This window comes from Meleagris gallopavo, chromosome 1 (genome assembly GCF_000146605.3).
Source record: "Meleagris gallopavo isolate NT-WF06-2002-E0010 breed Aviagen turkey brand Nicholas breeding stock chromosome 1, Turkey_5.1, whole genome shotgun sequence".
Classification (NCBI taxonomy): Eukaryota; Metazoa; Chordata; class Aves; order Galliformes; family Phasianidae; genus Meleagris; species Meleagris gallopavo.
This window is the reverse complement of record NC_015011.2, coordinates 115783845-115805158: the sequence shown is the minus strand read 5'-3', so window position 1 is coordinate 115805158 and position 21314 is coordinate 115783845. Positions and strand designations below refer to the sequence as shown.

At 42.0% G+C, this 21314-nt stretch overlaps 1 protein-coding gene and 1 non-coding gene across 2 annotated transcripts in view; both read right to left on the bottom strand.

The window, feature by feature from the left end:
- The window catches only part of SH3KBP1 (SH3 domain containing kinase binding protein 1), a 32575-nt gene extending 32220 nt beyond the window's left edge, over nt 1–355 (bottom strand). Inside the window, exon 1 of the mRNA XM_031557015.1 lies at nt 14–355. Within this exon, the coding sequence (XP_031412875.1) occupies nt 14–355 (342 nt within the window). The remainder of the gene's footprint in view (nt 1–13) is intronic.
- Nucleotides 356–10934: 10579 nt separating this feature from the next.
- LOC104915296 lies at nt 10935–19141 on the bottom strand. Its single transcript, XR_002120869.2, has 5 exons — nt 18994–19141; nt 17624–17749; nt 14928–15199; nt 13563–13626; nt 10935–12024 (listed from the first exon to the last, which is right to left on the bottom strand). It is a non-coding gene; the product is annotated as an uncharacterized LOC104915296 (transcript).
- Nucleotides 19142–21314: the final 2173 nt, after the last annotated feature.

Sequence of the window (21314 nt, the reverse complement as noted above, 5' to 3'; positions counted from 1 at the left end):
GTCCCGGGCGTACCGCGTCCCGCCGCCACCAGAGCGGGAATGAGGGGAGGTGGCACCGTCGGGGCGACCGCTCCTCGCGCCTCGCTTTCCTTCCCCGCCCCTCGCGGGCCAATCCGCCTCCGCGCACCGCCCGCTCCCTGCGGTCACTGCTGTTAGTTGAAGTGGCGGCCCAGCTCGGCTGCGTTCGGAGGGGTTGAGCAGCGCCCTGTGCAATGCAAAGCCGGAGTCCTTCTGCTGCTGTCAGCCCAAATCTCCGGGCTGTTCCCGAAGCAGCAAAGACCACTGTTGCTGCTTGTTCTTCCCTCAGCCCAGTATTACACCCTTTCCCTAATAACCTTATCTTTCCACTTATCATTTAAATGATCTTGACCGTAGATAGACCAGCTGTGCCAAAAGCCTGAGAAACAAAGCATTCTTCAGTTCCTCCTATTTCTTTAAAATCTCCCATGATCGTGGATTCACGATCCAGCTTCATGGCACCAGTGAAAAGAACCTGGCCCCATCCACTTGACAACTTCCCTGTAAGTATTTATAAGTACGGATAAGATCCCCTCTCAGCCTTCTCTTCTCCAGGCTGAACAGTCCCAGGTCTCAGCCTTTCCTCATGCAGGAGATGCTTCATGCCCCCATCATCTCTTTAGCCCTCCTCCTGTCTTGCTCCAGAAGTTCTGTCTTTCTTGAACCGAGGAGCCAAGAACTGGACACAGCACTGCAGATGTGGCCTCACCAGGGCAGAGTAGAGGCAGAGGATCACCTCTCTCAACCTGCCGGCCACGCTTTTTTAATGCATCCCAGGGTACCATTGGCCTTCTTGGCCATGAGGGCACACTGCCGGCTCACAGTCACCCTACTGTCCACCAGGACAGCCAAGTCCTTCTCTCAGCTTTCTATCTTGGCTGTCTGAAGGGCACCATGGCATGCACTGAAATCAGGGCAACAGGGACCAAAGGAACTGTGGAAACCATGAGGCCTTGAGTGAATTTGGATTGGAAGTAGCAAGCCTGGCTGGAAAGCCTGTTCACCTCACTTTTCACTTAGGGCTACAAACAAGTTTTAAGAGAACAACATCTTTACTTTCTAATGCAGCCTTGCTCCCTACTGCTTTATGAGATTAATATTTTTACCATATGCCATAATACAATAAAAGCAACTTATTGCACACTATTTTCTTCTGTAGGTGTCTGGCACCATGGCCTTGTGACCGAAAGAGGTGTTCCAGTAGCCAGTTGTTCCGAGAGACACTTCAAGATGGGGATAGCACTGTGCAATGTGGCTCAACATGGATGCAGAAAAAACTCATAAGAAGCAAATCTGTCTCTCATTTTGGAGAGTTTGGAGTAAGTAAACTGTTGGATTTGCTGCAGAGGTTAAGATTCCTGTTTGTTTGTTTGTTTGTTTGTTTGTTTGTTTTTACAAAAGAACTAGTATGGGAAACTTTGGAGAAATTATCTACTTTGGCTGCTGGAATTCCTACCCCTTCCTGGAAGTTTTCCTCTCTAGGTATGAGTAAGCCTTTCTATTGGGCACCTCTAGCTCTATTAGCCTTGAACCAGCAAGGCAACAATTTTCTGATATAACAGGAGGAAAATCTAAATCCATGAGTGGAAGTACCTCAGTGTGCATATGCAGCCCTCACCTGACAAATATTGCTAGCACACACTTCTATGGTCCTCCCCAGCACAAACCCTACTTTGTATTTTTTGCAATATAAGAAAGTTTAGCTGAAGAGCTGGTACTGGAATAAAAAATACAATAAAATTGTAAAATTCAAGGGATTATTTATACAGGAAATCTTACTCAAGTGTGTTCTTAGGCTCTCAACAGCTAAAATGCAAAAACAAATTACAGTTGAATGGGTTCAGAACAATGGAGGCGTGCTGTGGTGCTCCCTGTAATCTTGAAAGTTGTTGAAGTGTTAATTTGAAACAAATATGTGGGCTGGAATTGCTTAGCGGGATGCTGCTGAGACATAATAAAAAAGCCTTTTCTGCCTTCTAGAGATTATCACAATCCTGTTTTCTTGTAGATGGAAGATGTGTCTTTGAGTTTCATTCTGCAGACATTAACATTCGGTATCATTTTGCATTCCATGCTGAGAGGTCTGTCTCTTCATCTTGGAACAGAGCAACAGTCTCTCTTCATAGATATTTAATGTACAATGAGACTTTTCCTCTTCTCTTGATTATATTCACTCTTCTTCCAAGCAATATCCTTACTGTTCCTCTGGCATTTTCCCTAACAAGCTGCCACATTCTGAAGATTCATTTTCAGTAGTGTAACATGGTGCCATTTGTCGTGCTCGTAGACTTTCTTTATAGCTGGGAACAAGGAGTATTTTTAAATGAAGAAGTTTCATTTTGTATGCTGCAACTGAGCCTGTGATGTAGGACTGATATTTCAACTGAATACCAGTATCTTCAGGTCTTGCAGGTTACCTGAGTGAGAACAAGTAGGAAATTCACTTTGGAGGGAGGGCTTGGTTGAATCATTACCTAAGAGCCTTCTCTTCTCCAGGTTGAACAAGCCTAACTCGCTCAACATTTCTTGTGAAGAGAGGTGCTCCAGCCTTCTGAGCATCTCTGTGGCCTCCTCTGGACCTGTTTCAACAGCTCCACATCCTTCTTCTGCTGGGGGTTGGGAGAGGGCGGCTCCAGACTGGGACTCAGTACTGCAGATAATGGGTCCTCATGAGAGCAGACTGGGGGGGTGGGGGGGGACGGACAATCTCTTCCCTGTCCCTGCTGCCACCCCTCTTTTGATGCAGCCTACGATGCAGGAGGCTTTCTGGGCTGCAAGCTCACACCGGTCCTGTTGAGCTCACACAAGCTCCTGTTGGGCTTCTCATCAACCAACACTCCCAAATCCTTTTCCACAGAGCTACTCTCAGTATGTTCTCTGCCCAGCCTATGTCTGTGCTTGGGATTGCCCATACCCAGATGCAGAACCTTGCACTTGGACTTCTTGAATTTCATAAGGTTTGCACAGGCCCACCTCTCAAGCCCATCAGTGCCCTTTGGATGGCATCCCTTCCCCTCAAGTGGTTGACTACACCATTCAGCTTGGTGTTGTCCACAAAATTCGTGAGGGTGCACTCAATCCCACTCTCCATGTTATTGATGAAGATGTTGAGCAGTGATAATGGTAAACACTTTGTTAATTAACTTGTTGGTAGTACTGTTTCTACTGTGCTGTCCACTTACTTTCATTTACAGTGAGCAGGTATCCAAGTAACCATATAGATACTGCTCTTACATGAATGAGAAGGAAATTGTTATTGTATTTATTGAACAAGAAAATAGGATTTATTTATTGTTAAGTATGCATTCATATAAAAGCTGTTCTCTTTTTTAAGGTCATCAAATAAAAGCTTTACCAGAGTCTAAATAAGATCCTGTGAATTCCCTTTAAGAAGTTCAGCAAAGCTGCTTGGTTTTGTTCAAAATTTCAGATTCAAAATGTTATAGATATACAATGGCAGCTAAACAGCATGAACAAGCTTTGAAGGGGAACCTCACAGAGGCATACAAATGCCACAAGCTTAAAACACTGACATGCAGGCAGTTTTGCTTTGCAAGGGTGCCCCAGATTGGCATGAACTCTAAACACCACACAGCCACTGAATCAGCATTAGTTTTTTCTCACTGGAAAGCACAAGACCTCATGTGCTCATCTGACCTGCTGACAGAGAATGAGGGCAAAGCAAACAGCTGCTGGTGCAAGGACACAATCTCTTAGTGCAGCTTTCTGCTCAGATCTCCTCTTGTGTGCAGGATTAACTCAGCTTCTCTAGACCACAGCCTGTCATCAGTCCAACTGAAAACCACTCATCACCTCTTTTCAACACATTTCACGCGACTTCACATAACCTTTCTGAAGTTTATACTTCTGATGGGAAGAAAAGCAAACCAGGCCTGCATCCAGTACTCAGCTGATAGACATTAATACTTTGAAGACATAACCATAGATTTCTTCATTCGTGTGGCCCCCTGACATGATTAATGTTTACTATTTTGCAGTCCTAGAACTGACAGATCTTTTCTCAAGTTGGATCTCTCTCCAACTGAGCAGATCAGAGGGGTCAGAAGTATGTATTTCCTGTAGGAACAAGAGGGAGCTCCAAGTGGCTTGGTATAACATTTATGAACTCACTGAAAATCACATATTCATCCTGGGTCTGACTATTTTTCCTGTCTTCAACCTGATCAAAGTATCCTCAACTTCTTTATCTGTCATGGCTCACTGCTTTCTGTGTGGTTGTTCTTCTGGACTGTTCTAAGACAAGGTTCCTACCTTCAACCTCTCCCAAGTTACCTGTTACTGAAAGAATATCCATGACTTGGTCATCTGGGCCAGTGGGCTCATTCCATCTGCTGATTAATGAAATCCCAGCAAAACGGTGACAGTAGCAGGGAATTCACTTAAACACATCTTGGAGACATCTAGACTCCAGTATTTGACTATTCTTACATTTCTCTAGATGCCAGGTACAAAAGGCTGTATGAGACTCACAAACTTAGCAAAGGCAAGACATTCAGGCTGCTTAAAAACATTTTAAACATCCGTAATCACAATGGTTGTGTTGTTATCAGTTGATACTGTGAGAAGAAAAGCAATATTGAAGAGGCAAAAATCTCTCTTAAGTGACAAATCAAAAACCTCATCTGTTCTGCTAGTACTCACTTTTACAATAGGTACCACTGAAAACTTCATACATTTAGACTGATAAGCAGTGGGCTTTTATGATGGTGTCACAGCACCAGTGGACAAGGGAAGAGCTACTGATGTCATCTCTCTAAGGACTTCAGTAAGGCCTTTGACACAGTAACCCACAACATCCTTCTCTCCAAACTAGAAAGGTATGGATTTGATGGCTGGACTGTTCAATAGACAAAGAACTGGATGCAGGACTGTTCAGATAGTGGTGGTCAATATCTCAGTGTCTGGATGGAGATCAGTGACAAGCAGTATCCCCCAGAGGTCAGTGCTGGGACCAATACTCTTCAATATCTTCATCAGTGACACTGATAGTGGGGTTGAATGCACTCTCAGCAAGTTTGCTGATGACACCAAGCTGTGGGGTGCAGTCAATACGCCAGAGGGATGGGATGTCATCCAGATATACCTAGACAGGCTTGAGCAGTGGGCCCAGGTGAACCTCATGAGGTTCAGTAAATCCAAATGCAAGAGCTTGCATCTGGGTTGAGGCAACATCCGCTGCCAATACAAACTGGGGGTGAAAAGATTGAGTGCAGCCCTGCCAAAAAAGACCCAGGGATACTGGTAGATGAAAACTGGACGTAAGCCAGCAATGTGCCCTCACAGCCCAGGAAGTCAATCAAATCCTGTGCTGCATCAGAAGAAGTGTGGCCAGCAGGGTGAGGAGGGTGATCTTGCCCCTCTACTCTGTGCTGGTGAGGCCTCACCTGGAGTACTGCTTTCAGATGTGGAGTCCTCAGTACAAGAGAGACATGGGCCTGTTGGAGAGCATTCAGAGGAGGGCCACAAAAATGATCGATGGAATGGAACAACTCTACTACAAGGACAGGCTGAAAGAGCTGGGGCTGTTCAGCCTGGAGAAGGCTCAGAGATGGCCTGATGAGAGCCTTTCAGTATATAAAGAGGAGTTACAGGAAAGAAGGGGAAGGGGACAGACTCTTTAGCAGAATCTGTGGCGATAGAACAAGGGGAAATGACTTCAAGCTTAAAGGGGGTAGATTTAGGTTGGATATAAGGAAAAAGTCATTTACAGTGATGGTGGTGAGGCACTGGCACAGGTTGCCCAGAGATGTGCGGATGCCCCACCCCTGGAGACTGTAAAGGCGAGGCTGGACCAAGCTCTGGGCAACCTGGTGTAGCTGTGGTGTCCCTGTTCATTGCAGGGGAGCTGGACTAGATGGCCTTTAAAGGTCCCTTCCAACTCTAAGGATTCTTTGATTCTAAGTAAACATACTAGATGTATGATAAGATAAGAGATGGCATTGTTTCTTAAATGCTGGCTTGACAAATGAAGGAGTCTACCAATGTCCAGATTAGAGGCTTTTTTCAGTCAAAGAGTAATTTGTATCCATGAAGGAGCAGCGTGCGATCAGCAGAAAAGTGGGCAATAACCATTGAGAGCACAGCTGAGGCCCCTAGTGAGGAAGAGAGCAACATTGGCCCTCCTGAAAACCCCTGGCAGCTTTTTTCTCTGCTTACATGGTGACTTTGTTAGGTGTGAACTTGTTAGCATGGGGCTGTTGTTAATATTAGGGTGTGGCTCTGAGCACTTCTCTGTGCTATTAATGATGAGACCTGAACACATTTACAGCACATCAGCCTACAGCTGCTCCTGGAGCTCTCTTGGTTTTGCAGCAAGACAAAATATGAGGCCAAACGCTTTGTCTTCTCTGCTTTGTCAACTTGTATTACATATATTCTTTGCTAGGAGAGTGTCATGTGCTCAGGGCTATTACAGCCACCGCCAAACCACCCATCAGCCTTGTGCAATTAGAAAGTGTTATGGCCAGATACACTGTCACTCAAACACAGCCCTTTTTCAGACCTCTACCTTCCGGCATGATAGGAATCATTCCAGCAAAGTTTTAAAATGCTGTATGAGTGAGACCTGCAGCTCATCACTGTGTCAAATCACATTTCTGTCAAAGTATCAAAGAGTTTCCTCCTGCACTTTGCAATGGGTAGGGTCACAGCACCCAGTTAAACAGTAACTCGCTTCCTGGTCAGCTCCAAGACTCTGAAGAAGCACAGAACATTCCTGACCTTTTCACAAGAACAGATCCAGGATTTACTAATAATTTTGTAAGAGACATGTCTACTCTTTTTCATTTGGGAAATTCCAAATGATGGCTGATATTCTGAAGAAATGAGCGCTGAGGCTGTGCTAGCAGTAGGACTACCCAAAGCAGGGGTAAAATCCTTCGTGCTGCCTGACAGCGTTGTTTTATCTCAGTGTTCAAATCCAACTGGAAATCTGAATGATTTCTGTATTGCTCTGTACTCAGTTATTCACAAAGCAACAAAGAAGCAAAATACAAGGTTATTGCTCTGGCATGCACACACATGTAGGACAAACATCACATACCTTTTCTTTCCCCCTTCAGAGGAGAAGATCAACAACCCACAGGATTCCATTATGACATGCACTCACCTCTGTGGCATGAAACCAACCTGAACTCAGCCTGCAGAGCACCCCATTTGCCTTCTGTCCCGGAGAGACACAGTGACAGCCCAGTCCTGCCTGAAAAGAGATAGCAACCAGAGCCTGCTAAAGACAGCAATCTTACCAGAGCTGCAGCATCAGCAGCTTCAGGTGGACAAAGGCAGAGGGATGCATTGCTCAGGGGGCAGATCCCCTCCTGCGCATCACAGGAGTGGTAGGACATACACTCCTACAGGAGGAAGCCACCAGGTTCAAGGTAACAGAAGGTTTGATGTCTGAGATTGCTGCCTTTTATAATTAGGTGGGAGAAGGCTGAGAAAACATGAGGCCTGCGGGGAGAGTGAAAACATGAATGGGAGAACGTGGGTTTGTCTCAGCACTGCGCCCAGCTGGACAGGCTCATGCTGATGCATTCCTGCCATGCCTTGCTCTCTTGGGAACTCTGGGTCAGCATTGAGACTGAATCAACCTTGTTGACTTCAGTATAACCAGATTAACCCAAGTCCAACACTGAAGCTCCTAGCACTGGCAGCAGTGTGACATCCTTTTTGTGGGAGAACTCCCCACCCACAGGTTACTGAGCTGCGCTTCTGACGTAAACAGGTGCTTCAGGTCAGGGCATAGGAAATTTTCCATTCCCTGAGCACAGTGAAACATGCCAAGCCAGCTGCACAATCACAGCACAAACATCCTGAGCCCCCGGTGAGAGATTTGACATCCATTAATGAACCGGCTTCCTCCAGCCAATGCTGTTTTTGCTGGGTTTCAAAATGTATGCCATGTTTCTTGTGCCTTGTGCTATTATTTGCTAAATGGCTGCATCTGTGCTTCCAGCGGAGCTCAACTAATTTGGCTCTTTCAGTCTGGAGTAGCCAAATTATCTAACAGCAGCAATTTCTATGCAGGTGCTCTGTTGTACTTATCCTTTCTTATCTGATGTTCTGCTTTTTGGTAGGAGAAAGAACCTGGCACAGAGGCTGTAGCACTGCTCTATCTCCTGCAGTTCACTGGTGTTATGCCCTTGAGAAAGAACAGCATCCCCTGCAGAGGTAAACCCCAGTGAGGAATCATCCGGCAGCAGGGACGGCTTCCCAGCCTCTTTTTCACATCCTCTAAGAAATGCCCCCAGAGCGATCTCACAAAATACCAGACTTCGTCCTAAGGAGCTGAAGAGCAGCTTCAGCTTCTCTCCATGTGAGCGTGTGCATCTTTCTCTGACTGGGATGAAGCAGGAGAGAAAAACTTGTACTGAGGAACACAGCAAGAAAAAAAAAAGTCTTGTTTGCCCAGCTGATCTGTTCCAGGCTGGAAGTACTGACATCCCCACGCTTTCAAGCTCACTACCTAAGGAAGTTGGTTATTTTCCAAAACAGAGGGGCTGTGGCTGGCGAGTAGAGGTGGAAGCAGCTGCAGGAGGGAGGAATGAATGTGCCTGGACACGAGCAATTGATTGCTCATTCCTGGGCCAGGCTTAAGAGTCAGCTGAGGCCAAAGGTGCCAAACGACATCTAATTTCTGACTGAGTGGTATTAATAACCATGGAGACAAAGTACTTGGTATTTGGTAGAGAGAATTCAGATCCACCCCAACTGCTCTGAATAGGAGTCAGCACTGAGAAGACCCTCTGCCAAAGGAGAACCACGGCTACCCCTAAACAGAAGTCACAGAGCAGTTGCTTCCACTTTTAAACAGCCCTCCCCTTTGCTCTTGAACCACAGCTCGCCTGCCTAACCAGCAGCTTCATCCTTACCCACAAAGGGCAACACTGCCTTCCTCCATGTGCCTCTCCCCTTTCCCAGCCCTTTCTCCAGACATCGGATCTCACGCTCCCTTCCAGATCCCAAGGGTGGGAGGAGGGGGCCCACAGCCACCTGGGGCTTTTGCCTGCCAAACCTGTGCTCAGTTCTGAAGATCTGAAGTTCTAAAGATCTGAATGGATCTTTAATAACAAACATGCAGCCAGAAGATAAAATTTAACTAGTAAAACTTAAGGAACACCTTGGATATTTACATTTCCATGTAAAACTGAGCTCTGTGGTCCCATGTAAAGAATATCAGTTCCTTTTAGAGTTGAAAAAAAAACCATTAGAAAAAGAACACGACTGTTTTCTTATTGATCTAACACATTCCCAAATCGAGATGAGTAACATTATCATCCAAAGGCGTGATCCCAGTGTTTCATACCAGCATGTATTTCTGCATGGAAACAGAAGTTTCCTTCAAGACCACTGTGTGCATATTAACAAAAAATCATTTTCCACAACTCTTCAAACAGCAGTATTTAATCATTGTCACATCAAAAGCACTTTGCAGCTCACCAGCATTTTGTTTTTCTTTAAATAGAAACCCAGACATTTTTTAAAGCAGCAGCTCACATCCACAGGTTTCATTTGTAAGTGATCCCCTCTGAAAAGGGAAAAAATCCACGTACTGTATAAAATACTTTGTTATAATGAAATGCAGCAAGCAGAAAAACTTGTGTTGCTTTGAACTCTTTTATCCCATAATAATAATTTTGCAAAGCAAAGCATTTTCACCAAATCTTATTCAATCTTCATTTACAGATACGCTGGACTTTTCACTTGGATTTATCAAGTGACAAGTTATCATCTCAAGGTATCATCAACAGGGGAGAAAAATCAATGTGATTTGCTATCAGAAAACTCCTCGCCAACTTCATACTTGCATTTACAAAAAATGGAACACTTCTGAGAAGTCCCTTCCATGTCTGACATACAACTCAGGAATTAGAACTCTATTTACCATGGATACAATAGTTTATTTTCTTCCTATGATGCAACTAGGAAGTTAGAACTGTTGCATGGATACTTGTTGCAAATATAACACTACAAACCCAAACAGAATTCTTATTCTTTATTTCCTCCTCTTCTACTCACTGCTATCAACCTCACAAACCTTTATTGCTGGAAAGATATATTGAGACTATCACTCTTCGTATAAAAAAGTGATGTAATTATTTAGAAGTGTTAAATAAGAGCATTTAAGTGATAAATATTTTATTAGTGCTTCTATTTAAGAACACTGAGCAGTGTATTGGAACTTTTTGAAATATTCTCAAGTTTCATCGTCAGATCTTTTAATCTCAGATACCACAGTTACAAAACAAGCACATGCTACAGAAGAAATGATCCCAATAGTGAGGTTCAGTATTGCCAGCTGAGCTCCATAAGGTAAGATCTGAATATGGTAATGTGTGTATTTTATAGAGCTGTGCATGTAAGAAGATCACAGGAGCTCTGCCAGCCATGTGGGAACATGACTGGCCAACAGAGAGCTACTTCTCACCCAGTTCCCAGAAGGCAGGTTGGTCAGTTGTGATACAGGACATCCTGGACAGAGCCAATGCCAGCATTTGGTGAGATGACAAAGAGAGACTTTGAGTATTTTGTTGTGTTTTTGTCACTCTGCAGTATCAACAATATCACTCACCCACTCACTCCATGCTGTGCAAAAATATCCATGACCTTAAATGCTTTGTATAAACTCACCAGGGATTGCTGACAAGGTATGAGATGCTCCACTGCTAGCAAAGAACACACAAAATCACTACCAGGAAACCAGAAGAAGTAATTTTGAAAGAATGGAAACAGAAACTGGAAGAAACAAAGCAAGCACCAGGCTCCACAAAATTAGGAAGAGAAAGGCTCACTGCAAAGCAGGGCTTGAAATATCTCACACATGGCAGAAAGCTTACAGCATAATGCAGCAAACAGCACCTCATAAATAGCAAATGAAACAATGTCACACAACGGAGAACCTTGTGCAGGAAATAATACAACTTTTTATTCGCATTTTATAGTTTACTTTTCTTTATTTTTGCTTTAATAATGCATATTCTGTTCACTCTGTGCAAAATTGGGGACGGAGGCTGGCGCTGAAATCATCTACTGAAAACCAAGCGGAGATAAACATTCAAAACCAAAGGAGAGGCTACTGAAAACAGGAAAGCTAAAAAAGCCACAGCTGATGAAGACAGAGATGCTCTCAACTCTGCCACTGTCCCACCGCTTGGCAGGTACCTGGCTGTGTGGAGCAGCTAGCTTACACGGTGAGTGTGACCTCTACCGGACACCGGTGACGGGAGATGGGGGTAGCTACGTGATGGACACCTGACCTGCAACCAGCTCCCGTTGGTGTGTGGCAAAGAAAGGCACAAATCATTGCAAAGACCGGATTCTTATTCTGTTGGTTTTCTTCTCCTAAATACATTACTGTACACAACGTAAGTTTCATTGTAGGGGGTTGGGGGACATGAAATTGCATATTTAACAACTTAAAAGTGTAACAAGAAGTAGGCTGTTCTATCTCGAAGCAAAAATAATCCCTCCAGCCCCAACGTTAACATTCATTCCTGGCTATACGCAGTAGAAACATTTTAAAATCTGTGACAAAAGACAATTAAAAAACAAAAACAAAAACAAAAAAAAAAAAAAATCAAAATCATAAAGCTTGTAAACAGATAATCTGAAATACACTTTATTTATGGAAAAATATCATCAAAATAGTACCACTATGGACTAAACTGCCTGAGTTTTCATTTCACCTATGATCTTGAAGTAGAGAGCCTTTAGCACAAGAAGATCGAATTCAGTCACAACCAGTGCCACACAGCACCGCTTCGTGTGGAAGATTTTTCCTCACTGTTGGTATTTCTGTTGTGCTATCAAAAACGGTTGTGCTAATCCTTCGATAAAGGGATGTTGAGGCAATTCTTAAATCATTTGGCACAAAGTTATTTTGGCTGGGGCATAAATTTGAGTCTCAGTCACGTAGAATAATGCAACATTCCATCTATCAAGTATTCACTTTGATTGAAGAGCTTTCTTTATGTCATTAACTTCCATCTGAAAGAAAAAAAAAGTATTTTTGTTGAAATCAGATGTTTTAACAAACTAAAGCACAGTTGGTGCAGTTTGCACATATTTCATTCTGTCCACAGATGTCAGCACAGGCCTCATACCACCCTTATTTCCAAAGATTTCACAAATTGAGGTGACCTTCTCAGCTGCACAAGGTGACTGGTCATGGCTTCCTCCCTTCAGAGTTAGATAAGCACAGTCATTGAACATGCCCCAAGACCTCTTGAACTCTCTCAATTCTCAGTGACGACTGTCACAGCCTGTGCAACTTGCTGCCAGGAAATAACTCACCGAACTGTGCCCATGCACCAGTTGCTGCACTTACACCCAGCACAACTGAACTGCCACTGACTGCAAACACCCACAGCTGACCAGGAAAACCTGGGGAGGCCTGATGGCGGCTGCAGCTCCTCACAGGGAGCGGAGGGGCAGCACTGAGCTCTGCTCTGTGTGACAGCGACAGGGCCCGAAGGAACGGCATGGAGCTGTGACAGGGGAGGGGTAGCTCGGGGTCGGGGAAAGGGGCTGCACCACAGGGCATGGAACAGGTTGGGCTCAATGATCCTTTTAGATCTCTTCCACCTTGAGATAAACTCTGATTCTATTTCAATTTGAGCTGACCATGAATTGTGTGCTACTAGAAGCTTATGTGGTTGCATGCATAAAGTCCTTTACACAGCCCTGGAGCACAGACATTGATGATCCCCTGTTCTGCCACTCTTTGTCATGTTCCCAAGTCCTCTTCTAAGCAGCCCAGTGAAATTACAGTTCGATTTTCTATCGCTAGAACAAAGATAAAGTACAGTTGACCTATTCCATAGAAATATAAAATGTAATCAATACTAAAACTCTTATCAAGTACATTACACTTCAAAATCTGGAAAAGCAAATTCAAAGTCATTCCACGCTGAAGCTGCACTGTCTGTGACCCTAACAGAGGTGCAGCTCCGTTCCTCTTACACAGGAAGAGCAGAACAGTGCTTGGAAACACTAAATCAATTTGCCAACTTAGGTACCATACAGCTATGATAGCAGTAATGGCTCTTAATCCTAACGCCACCTTTTATATTATTTATGATGCTTTAGTGAAGGCAACTGGAATTCAGTCTATAAAACAGACATAAAAATCTTGCAATGTGAAATATAAAATACAAAATATAAAGCTTTGGGAGAGAGTAAATCATTTAAAAATGCACTATTCCACTTGTGACAAAATCAGACCATTAAAATTGATACTAAAGAAATATGCTTGGAAGCCTGTATTGTTCTTTTGCTTGGTATTCGTCTACTTGGACTGATGAATTTGTAGATAATTATCTTTTTTTTTTTCTGTAAGAATCCAAAACTGCAATACATATGACACAGACTGGCAATGTGATGAAGGGAATAAGTATCTCCTTTCAGAAATGGTAAAAGCTTTTGATTCGCTGGAACCTAAGCATCTTATCAGAGTTTTATGTCCTGTACCTGAAGCTAAATCAAACCTGCCAATATTTCCATAGCACTATAAATTATGTAAGTACCTGCAATCGTAGACGGATCTTCTTTTCTTCATCCAATTCAGACAGCAACTGCTTAATCTCTTTTCTGTTAAAAGAACACAATAAAAAACTTGGAATGCAAATATTGAAACTAGTAAAACACAAAGGATCACCTCCTGGAGACATATTTTCCCTCCTTCACTACTTATTTCTTTTTATCCCCAAAGAACTAATTAAAGTAAGTATACTCTTGTGTATTACATATTATAGAGAAGTAGCGCTATCTATAAAAGAGCAGTTTCTCCTCCTGCTAATTAATAATATGAGTAATACGTTTCCCTCTAACAGTCCTGCATCCACAGCTTTTGTTCTTGGCTAGCTGAATCAACATTTTATGAGTACCCAGTTGCCTTTTTTCATATAAAATGTAGATTGGTTGTTGGTAGGTTATAAGGACTGGTAACACAAAAACTTCCAGTCCTGTAACATATTCAAGCCAGTTAAAAGCTTCTTGTGCCAACAATACAATGTAACCTTCCCACATTCCCATTGAAATGAGCTCACCTTGTGATAGAAGCCACCGGGTGGGAGCAGCCCACATAAGAAGGGCTGGGAAAACTAGAGGACCAGGAGCCAAGCTACAGGGTGAAGACATGGGGCTTGGTGTCTACTTCCAGTTCGAGATGTGCCCTCTTGCAATGTCTCTTCTCAAAACCCAGCCACACCCATGTTCTGCTACAGTCTCTGCAGTCTGCTTTCCCTTTTCTTTTTCCCCTTTTCTTTTTCCTACTTGGGCTACAGTTTCCAAAACATCAACCTTCTCCCTCAGGAACAGCAAAAACTATGTGACAGACCATGTTTCTCCTACTAAATGAGAAGCTTAAAGAAAAAGAAAGTTGTCCAGCCCTAAGATAACATGCAGAGTCATAAATCCAAAGGTCTTCAAATGTTACAAATCAGTTACGCCTTTTGAAATACAAGCTTCCTCTGAACGTGCACTAAGAATGAAACAATGCACTGATCTAACTTCTTAGGAACCTGCGTGAAATTTGTGCTACAACCAGTACAAATGCCCTCTCGTTAAGATCAGTGCATGTGAGTTCCAAATAGTTACCAGCAGATTAAACAATAAAAAAATTATTCAGTGCTAATTCCTTCTAACTTAACTTATTCAACAGTCCACAAACATCTGCTTATGTCACAAAGCAGAAAACATCAGAAGCCGTTAGAGACTGATACAGACAGTCTTTTTTCCTGAGTCTCTTAGCTCTGAACATTTCCTGAACATCTGGAAAGTAGACAGAAACCACTTGCAAATACAAAAGCAATCAGTGCAGAGTAATGTATACGAAGACAAGCTCCAGAAGACACTGACGGCACACTTATTGGATGACTTGCAGTACTTACTTTTGCTGGTCTTTCATCGTTTCAATGATAGTTCTTAGCTCCTTAACTTGTGTTTTCAGCTCCTCCAGGGCAGTCTGACCCTGGCTCAAGTGTTCAGTCTTTGGCTTTCCTTCTGCACCAAGTAGGGATGGGGAATTTGACCTGTGGCCTGTTGTTCCCATAGCAATTGAATGAAATCCAGGTGATGGTGAAGGGGATAGAGATGGTTGTACATTACTGCCACTAGCCAAACCTCCTGGCTTTGGAGGCAATGGAGTTTTATTATCAAATACCTGTAAAAAAAAAAAGTAGCCAGGAGAAATCTTTATGAAAATCAGACCTATTAGAAACATTAAGTATTTTGCTGCTCTGTAGTAATGTTGAAAGTCCATAGTCAAAGCATCAGAGATGCAACAATTAGGTAAATTATCTTTGTACATCTACCTCAGAGGGTGTCTAGCCTGTTATTTCGGACAGCTTCAGTGGAAGTTTCCACAGTTGCTAAAACTAACCAGAAAAACCATTTCCAAGATCTTAGACCCAGCAGTATAATGAAACAAGGACAGATATCCACTGTTTCTCACAGAGGATTGTAGGAATATGCCTGCGTTCACTGAGGTCTCCTGCAAAGCACAACATTAAGGCCCGAAATCCAATTGCATTTTTTGCAGATTACATTTATAGTTTTCAATTAAGCACTGAAGGATTCTTCTATATCTGACATTGTCTTAAAAAAAAAAAGAAAAAAAAGGCATTAAATGCTGCCCTTAGTATTACAAAAATACCTAACTATTCCACAGATTTGCTTGGTGGTATGATATAAAAAGGAACAAAATCCCATGACTTCAGAATGAAAATATATTAATACAAAAGAATATAGTTGTATAATTTTATTTCCTGTCTTTGAGTAGCCAAAGCATTTGTGGATCCTCTTAACTACCAACGGCTCTTTATTCTTACAGGAACTTAAGAGAAAAACACAACATTTGTGTGGTTACCTTGAAAATTTCTGGCTTAGCTCAAAAGCATCCCATACTTCTTGAATTGCAATCCAGTGCTCTACTTAGTAGGCAAGGTATAGAAAGCACCTACTGTGTAAGATCCGTTACCTCACTGCACACACAGAACAGTGTAAAAGTACAGTTGTCACACTGGTAAGTAAGGTAAGTCTTAATTGTTCACCATATTATTACTTGGTAATGCTAATGTGGGCATTATATGATGCCTACCAGAACTAACTAAGTTCTGATTTTTGGGCCAGAGTAAGAGAAAGCACTAGACAGCCCTTTAATTCTCTCACTGAGAAAGAGATACTGAAACTGAATAGCAAATCAGATACTGAGAACAAATAGTATGCAAACACAGATACATGGTAAGCGAAGACTTGAGGACTAGAGCAATGGCATTAACTCAACAAAGTAACTGAGAGAAAAATTAGCAGTCAGATGACAACTAAAAGAAAACGCGGTGGGGAGGGAAAAGCAGGATCCACCAAGTTCTGTAAAAAACTGTTTCCTCTACTACATGAGAGTGACTGAGTGCAGAACCTGCCCCAGACAAACACTGCATAGAAGAAAGTCTTCTGTGAAACAAATAGTGCGACCAGATGCAGAAAAATGGCATTATAAATCGCAAGAGAGATGAATAATCCTGGTGGCTTGAATGCTTGACTCTTGTGATCTTAATTATGCTCCTTTAATGTTTTACGTATGTGTATGAATGTCTGAGTAGTATGTACCTGCAACCAGACCCTTCATGGATAATAATCCTTCAACAACCTGATGCAAGTTTCCTTTGAACTGAACAGGGATGTCAGGCAGCAAGTGAGCAAGGCACATCTGGAACCATCCACAGTGAACATGTTATGCCACATCCTATCTATCCATCTGGATCAAAGCCTCAGGCAGACACTTTCTGATAGCAGTCTTCGTGTTTTAGAGGAACAAGATCTACACTGTTGTCATGCCAGCGTATCATTTACGAATGTTGGCCCAAGAATATTCATTAATTCAAATGCACCCAGAAGAGGGAGCTATACAGCAAAACATTATCCTCATAATTTGATCACAGAAGTGTGTGACTGCATCTTTCAAATAATTTTTGAAATACAAATAGTATTAAAAATATAAATATTACAATGTAATATTTTTATTAGCCAAGGTATCCTTATGTACTATAGCACCAAACTCTAAAGCCTGATCAATTTATTCCTTCCATAGTATTTGATCATTTCTCAGTTTTCTACCAAGACAGAGTAAGAATGGCACAAGCCTATATGATAAATACAGTTATACCAGCATAAAAAGTGACTGTACTTGCAAATTTTAATTCACATACTGTTAGAATGGCTCAAAGAGTTGTATTTATTTGCTTTGCTCAAACACTCATTTCATGTAAACTCAATTTACAGCTGCAAAAAAAAGGCCTTTGTTTCTAACATCTATTTCCCTAGCTTCTCTGATTCTGTGAATTGCAATTAAACTAGAAAGAATTTTTTCATACTATGTTTATGGAGGCATTTAACTCTGCAATTCACTTTAGACTTTTCAAACACAGAACGGCCTTACCATTTTTACATTTCTTTAAAGGACTGGTTACAAAAGTGGTTGTTGTGTTAATATTAAAAGAATTAATATTGAAAGCAACTATTTGAATAATGTTTTCATAAATTAAAATACCCACACAGTAAGGATGAACAGGCATCCCAATTGATTTACCTGTGATATTGTAACAGTTCTTGATTTCTTTGACACTTCAATAGTTTTGTGTGTAATGGAAACATGTTCTTCTTTCTCTTCTTCAGGACTTGGTGAGTCAAAGAAATCTGGGCTTGAAAGGGACGACTAAGTAGAGAGAAGAAAAAAAGCAGATATTTTCACTGTATAAGGATTTAACATAGGAATAAGAAAAGCATTTATGTGGTGGCTTGGTGGTTGTTTTTTTTTTTTGGTCATAATTTCCAAATTAACAACCTGAAAATCAGTACTCTCCCTCCTTCCATTTTTTGTTTTGCTTTCCATGAAATGAGAAATTCTTAGAGATTAGGATTCAATGTGAATTTCCACCTTTGCCTTGCATTATACTCTAAGACTAAAGCACCTTCCTGTCTACCTTACTTGGCTAGGATGCTCTGCATGCTGTGGGGTGTCAGTCCTGCCACTGCTTTGCCTATAGTGCAGGTCTTTTGAGGAGTCTCACTACTGCCTATGCACACTGATGGCACAGTACAGGCCTGCCATAGGGGCTCTTTGCAAAGGTGCAAACAAGGAAGGTTTTTCTCTACCCCTTGTCCATTTACCCATGGATTTGTCAGGGGAAGAAAAGCCTCTGAATTTCTTTTAGGTTTCTGTATTTATGTTCATAGACAAATTTGAAAGACTTTTTGTTTGTTTTTTATTAGTTTCACAACACTCCTTTACACTTCCCCCCACTTCATTTTTCTTTAGCCACGTGAAGATGGGTATGAGCAGGAGTTGTTCTCATTCTCATATTCCAGAATGCAGAAAGTGTGGAAAAAACAATCCCCAATCTCCACAGAAAAAAGACTGAAAAACTGAGCAGCACATTCCAAAGCAAGGTTTCTGAGACCAACTGGTCTAAAGATACTAGAAATTTAAATCACCCCTTTATTTACAGGTGTCAGCTTAAGGAGAAGAAATGATTGATGGAGATGCATGAGGAGAGTCGTTGAAGACCAACAACAGTCTGTTGTCCTCAAACTCTACTAACCGGCCCAAAGGGAAATCCTCCCTTTGGGAAATGCTGTTAATATCCTTGATATTTTGCACAAACTAATTTATTCCAAAGGTTTTTTATAGAGTGTTTTTCTGGCCTCAGCCATGGTTGGCAAGGAATACCTGGCAGCACCCGAAGGGGGGGTACAAATCTCACAAGGGAGGGAATGTTTTAAACATTAGCATTCAAAACATTGGCAGCCTTTAGAAACAAATTTTCCTGCATCTCTCTGCCTCGCTGTACATGCGAAGGAATGGCTGCGTAAATGGATTAAAAGCATAAGGGAACAGAAAGACAGAGAAGAAAAAGTTCAGGAAAAATCTTTTTAAAATAAAAAGAAAATTACACTTACAGATGTGAAAGACTGGGAGGGTGGTCGCCTGCCAGTAGCTTTTGGTCTGGTCGTAGTTGGATGATTAAGTTTCTCAGCAATTGGTACTACAGAGTCAAAACCTTCCAAGTCTTAAAAATAAAACAGAATTGATTTGATTTTCTGGCAACTATTCTGAAAGGGAAAAAAAATCAGTTTTTTCTTTTCTTTTAATTTCAAAGAAACCAAATCCCATTTTCCCATTGTATTACAGTGTTCTGAGCACATGTAGACAGCATGATGTCACTAAAAGAACCTGGAAGTCAGAGGCAGCTGCAATCCAGTTGCCCTTGCTACACACAACGGCCCTTCCACCTCAAACACAACAGAGGGGAAATGAGCAGAGGAGCCTCTGGTTTTGTTTACATTCGGCATAGTGAGAGCTAAATGACAACACAGATCCTATGGTAATGAACAGTTTCAAAATTTCCATCTTGCTATTAGAAGGATTACTAATTTTTTTTCCAAGCAGCTGGAGATAGAATACAGCACACACGTTGTCTCACGTGCTGTACAGCCAGCGCTGCACTGGCGGCACCACATACAATTGCTCACAGGATCAGAGAATGAGCGTGCTGGAGCTGGAAGGCCTCTGCAAGTTCCTGGATGCCTGCAGCTGGAGGCAGCAGAGTTTCCAGAAGCTGAAGATGAAGGGATTATCTCCAGCAGTCCAGAGGTTATGGTAAGCAAAAACTCCTGCAGGCTCCAGAAGAGGTACAAAGCCCATGAGTGTCTTTGCGGTTAATGAAATGCACTGGGAAGGTGCTTGCTGAATCCAGCCACGTGTTTATGTGAAAGATCGATGCGAAGGCTGAAGGAATACTGCAGCTCATGATTACGTGCCTGAATCAAATGGCTTAACGCCTTTCATCTATTTTTATGGGTTGTATCAGTTGCAGTCACCTCAATTTCAGAACGCCCTATCGCATATGTTAAACAGAAATGATTGAGAAAACATACAAGAGATACTCTAGGCACGATATATCCAAATTCTGTAAAATTACTTTCAGGCATGAATCAAATGCTAGAATATTTATTACTCAGAGACCATTTTTCACTGCATACGTGTGGGAAATACAGCTTGTAATTTAACAGTGCTCTTAATTTTCCAATCTGCTGCAGAACAATGAGTCTCTGAAGTTCAAGCATTACTGCTGTGTTACAAAGACGGTACAAAATCACATAACAGGAAAACAAACCTGTGTTTGTGCAATAAACAATGCACACTGAAGGACACTTAAATGAATTCAAGTACTTGTGAATTGGCAGCTAGGAAACAAATGGGATTAGATGTTCTTGATTCAGCAATATTTTTCCATCCCCAGGAGATTTATAAAAAGATTAAAAAAAAAAGAGACACCTCTTTCAATAGCCCTGAAATAGTCAGAGGTTATTCACCTCTAAACATTATTTTTGGAGCAACTCTTCCTATATATAACCAGTGACACCACTGTCGTCTGCCAGATATTTCTCTCACTGCTTCCTTATTGACTGTTGCAGCCCTTGCCGTGAGGTATCAACACAGCCAGTCAATAGCAATTTGGTAATCCAAAGCTTTGAATGAATGCAAGTATTAGGTGAAGCTACAATGCTTTGAAAAGAAAAATGAGCTAACCCAAACAGATTACACAAAATTGCAAGGAAGCACACAGACCTCCAGGGTTACAGGAGAGGAGAAATGGAAGTAAAATAATTCTTTTCTGGAAGAAACATCAGCCTAAATATAGGAGTTGGTTTCCAGAATAGCCAGCGTGAAGCTGATGTGTGAGATAGCTAAATGGCTTGCTTAAGACCACACGGCAAATCAGCAATGTATTTTTATGCATTGTCTTTATTTTTGCTACCGTGTGTTACTTAATTAGGTTGCATAGCAAGAAAATATTGCCATCAATAACAGACTTTCCATAAACACGTGAAGTTCACATACACAAGTACAAATGGTGACTTGAAGCAGCACTCTGCTTGCCCCAGCTGCTCTTCCCCACCTAACCATCTTCATTGTTTTTTTCTTGACCTAGTTTTAATTCAGCTTATCTTCCAAAACTGTGTGCCAAGCCACACAAATACCTGTGCTGAAGAAAGGATCGTTAGCTGCTAAAGCTGAGAGGAGAAGTAGGCTATTGCTATGAGGGCGGTAAACTGACTGCAGTTATCTCCATGAGAATACATGTGAGTGCTCTAGTGCACAATTTCTCTGTTTCCACTTCCTTTGTAAGAGCCACTCACTCTTCCTCTGTTCTTACATAGGATAAATATCTATCCTAAAACGGAAAACATCAATGGAAAAAAAAAAAAAAACAGTG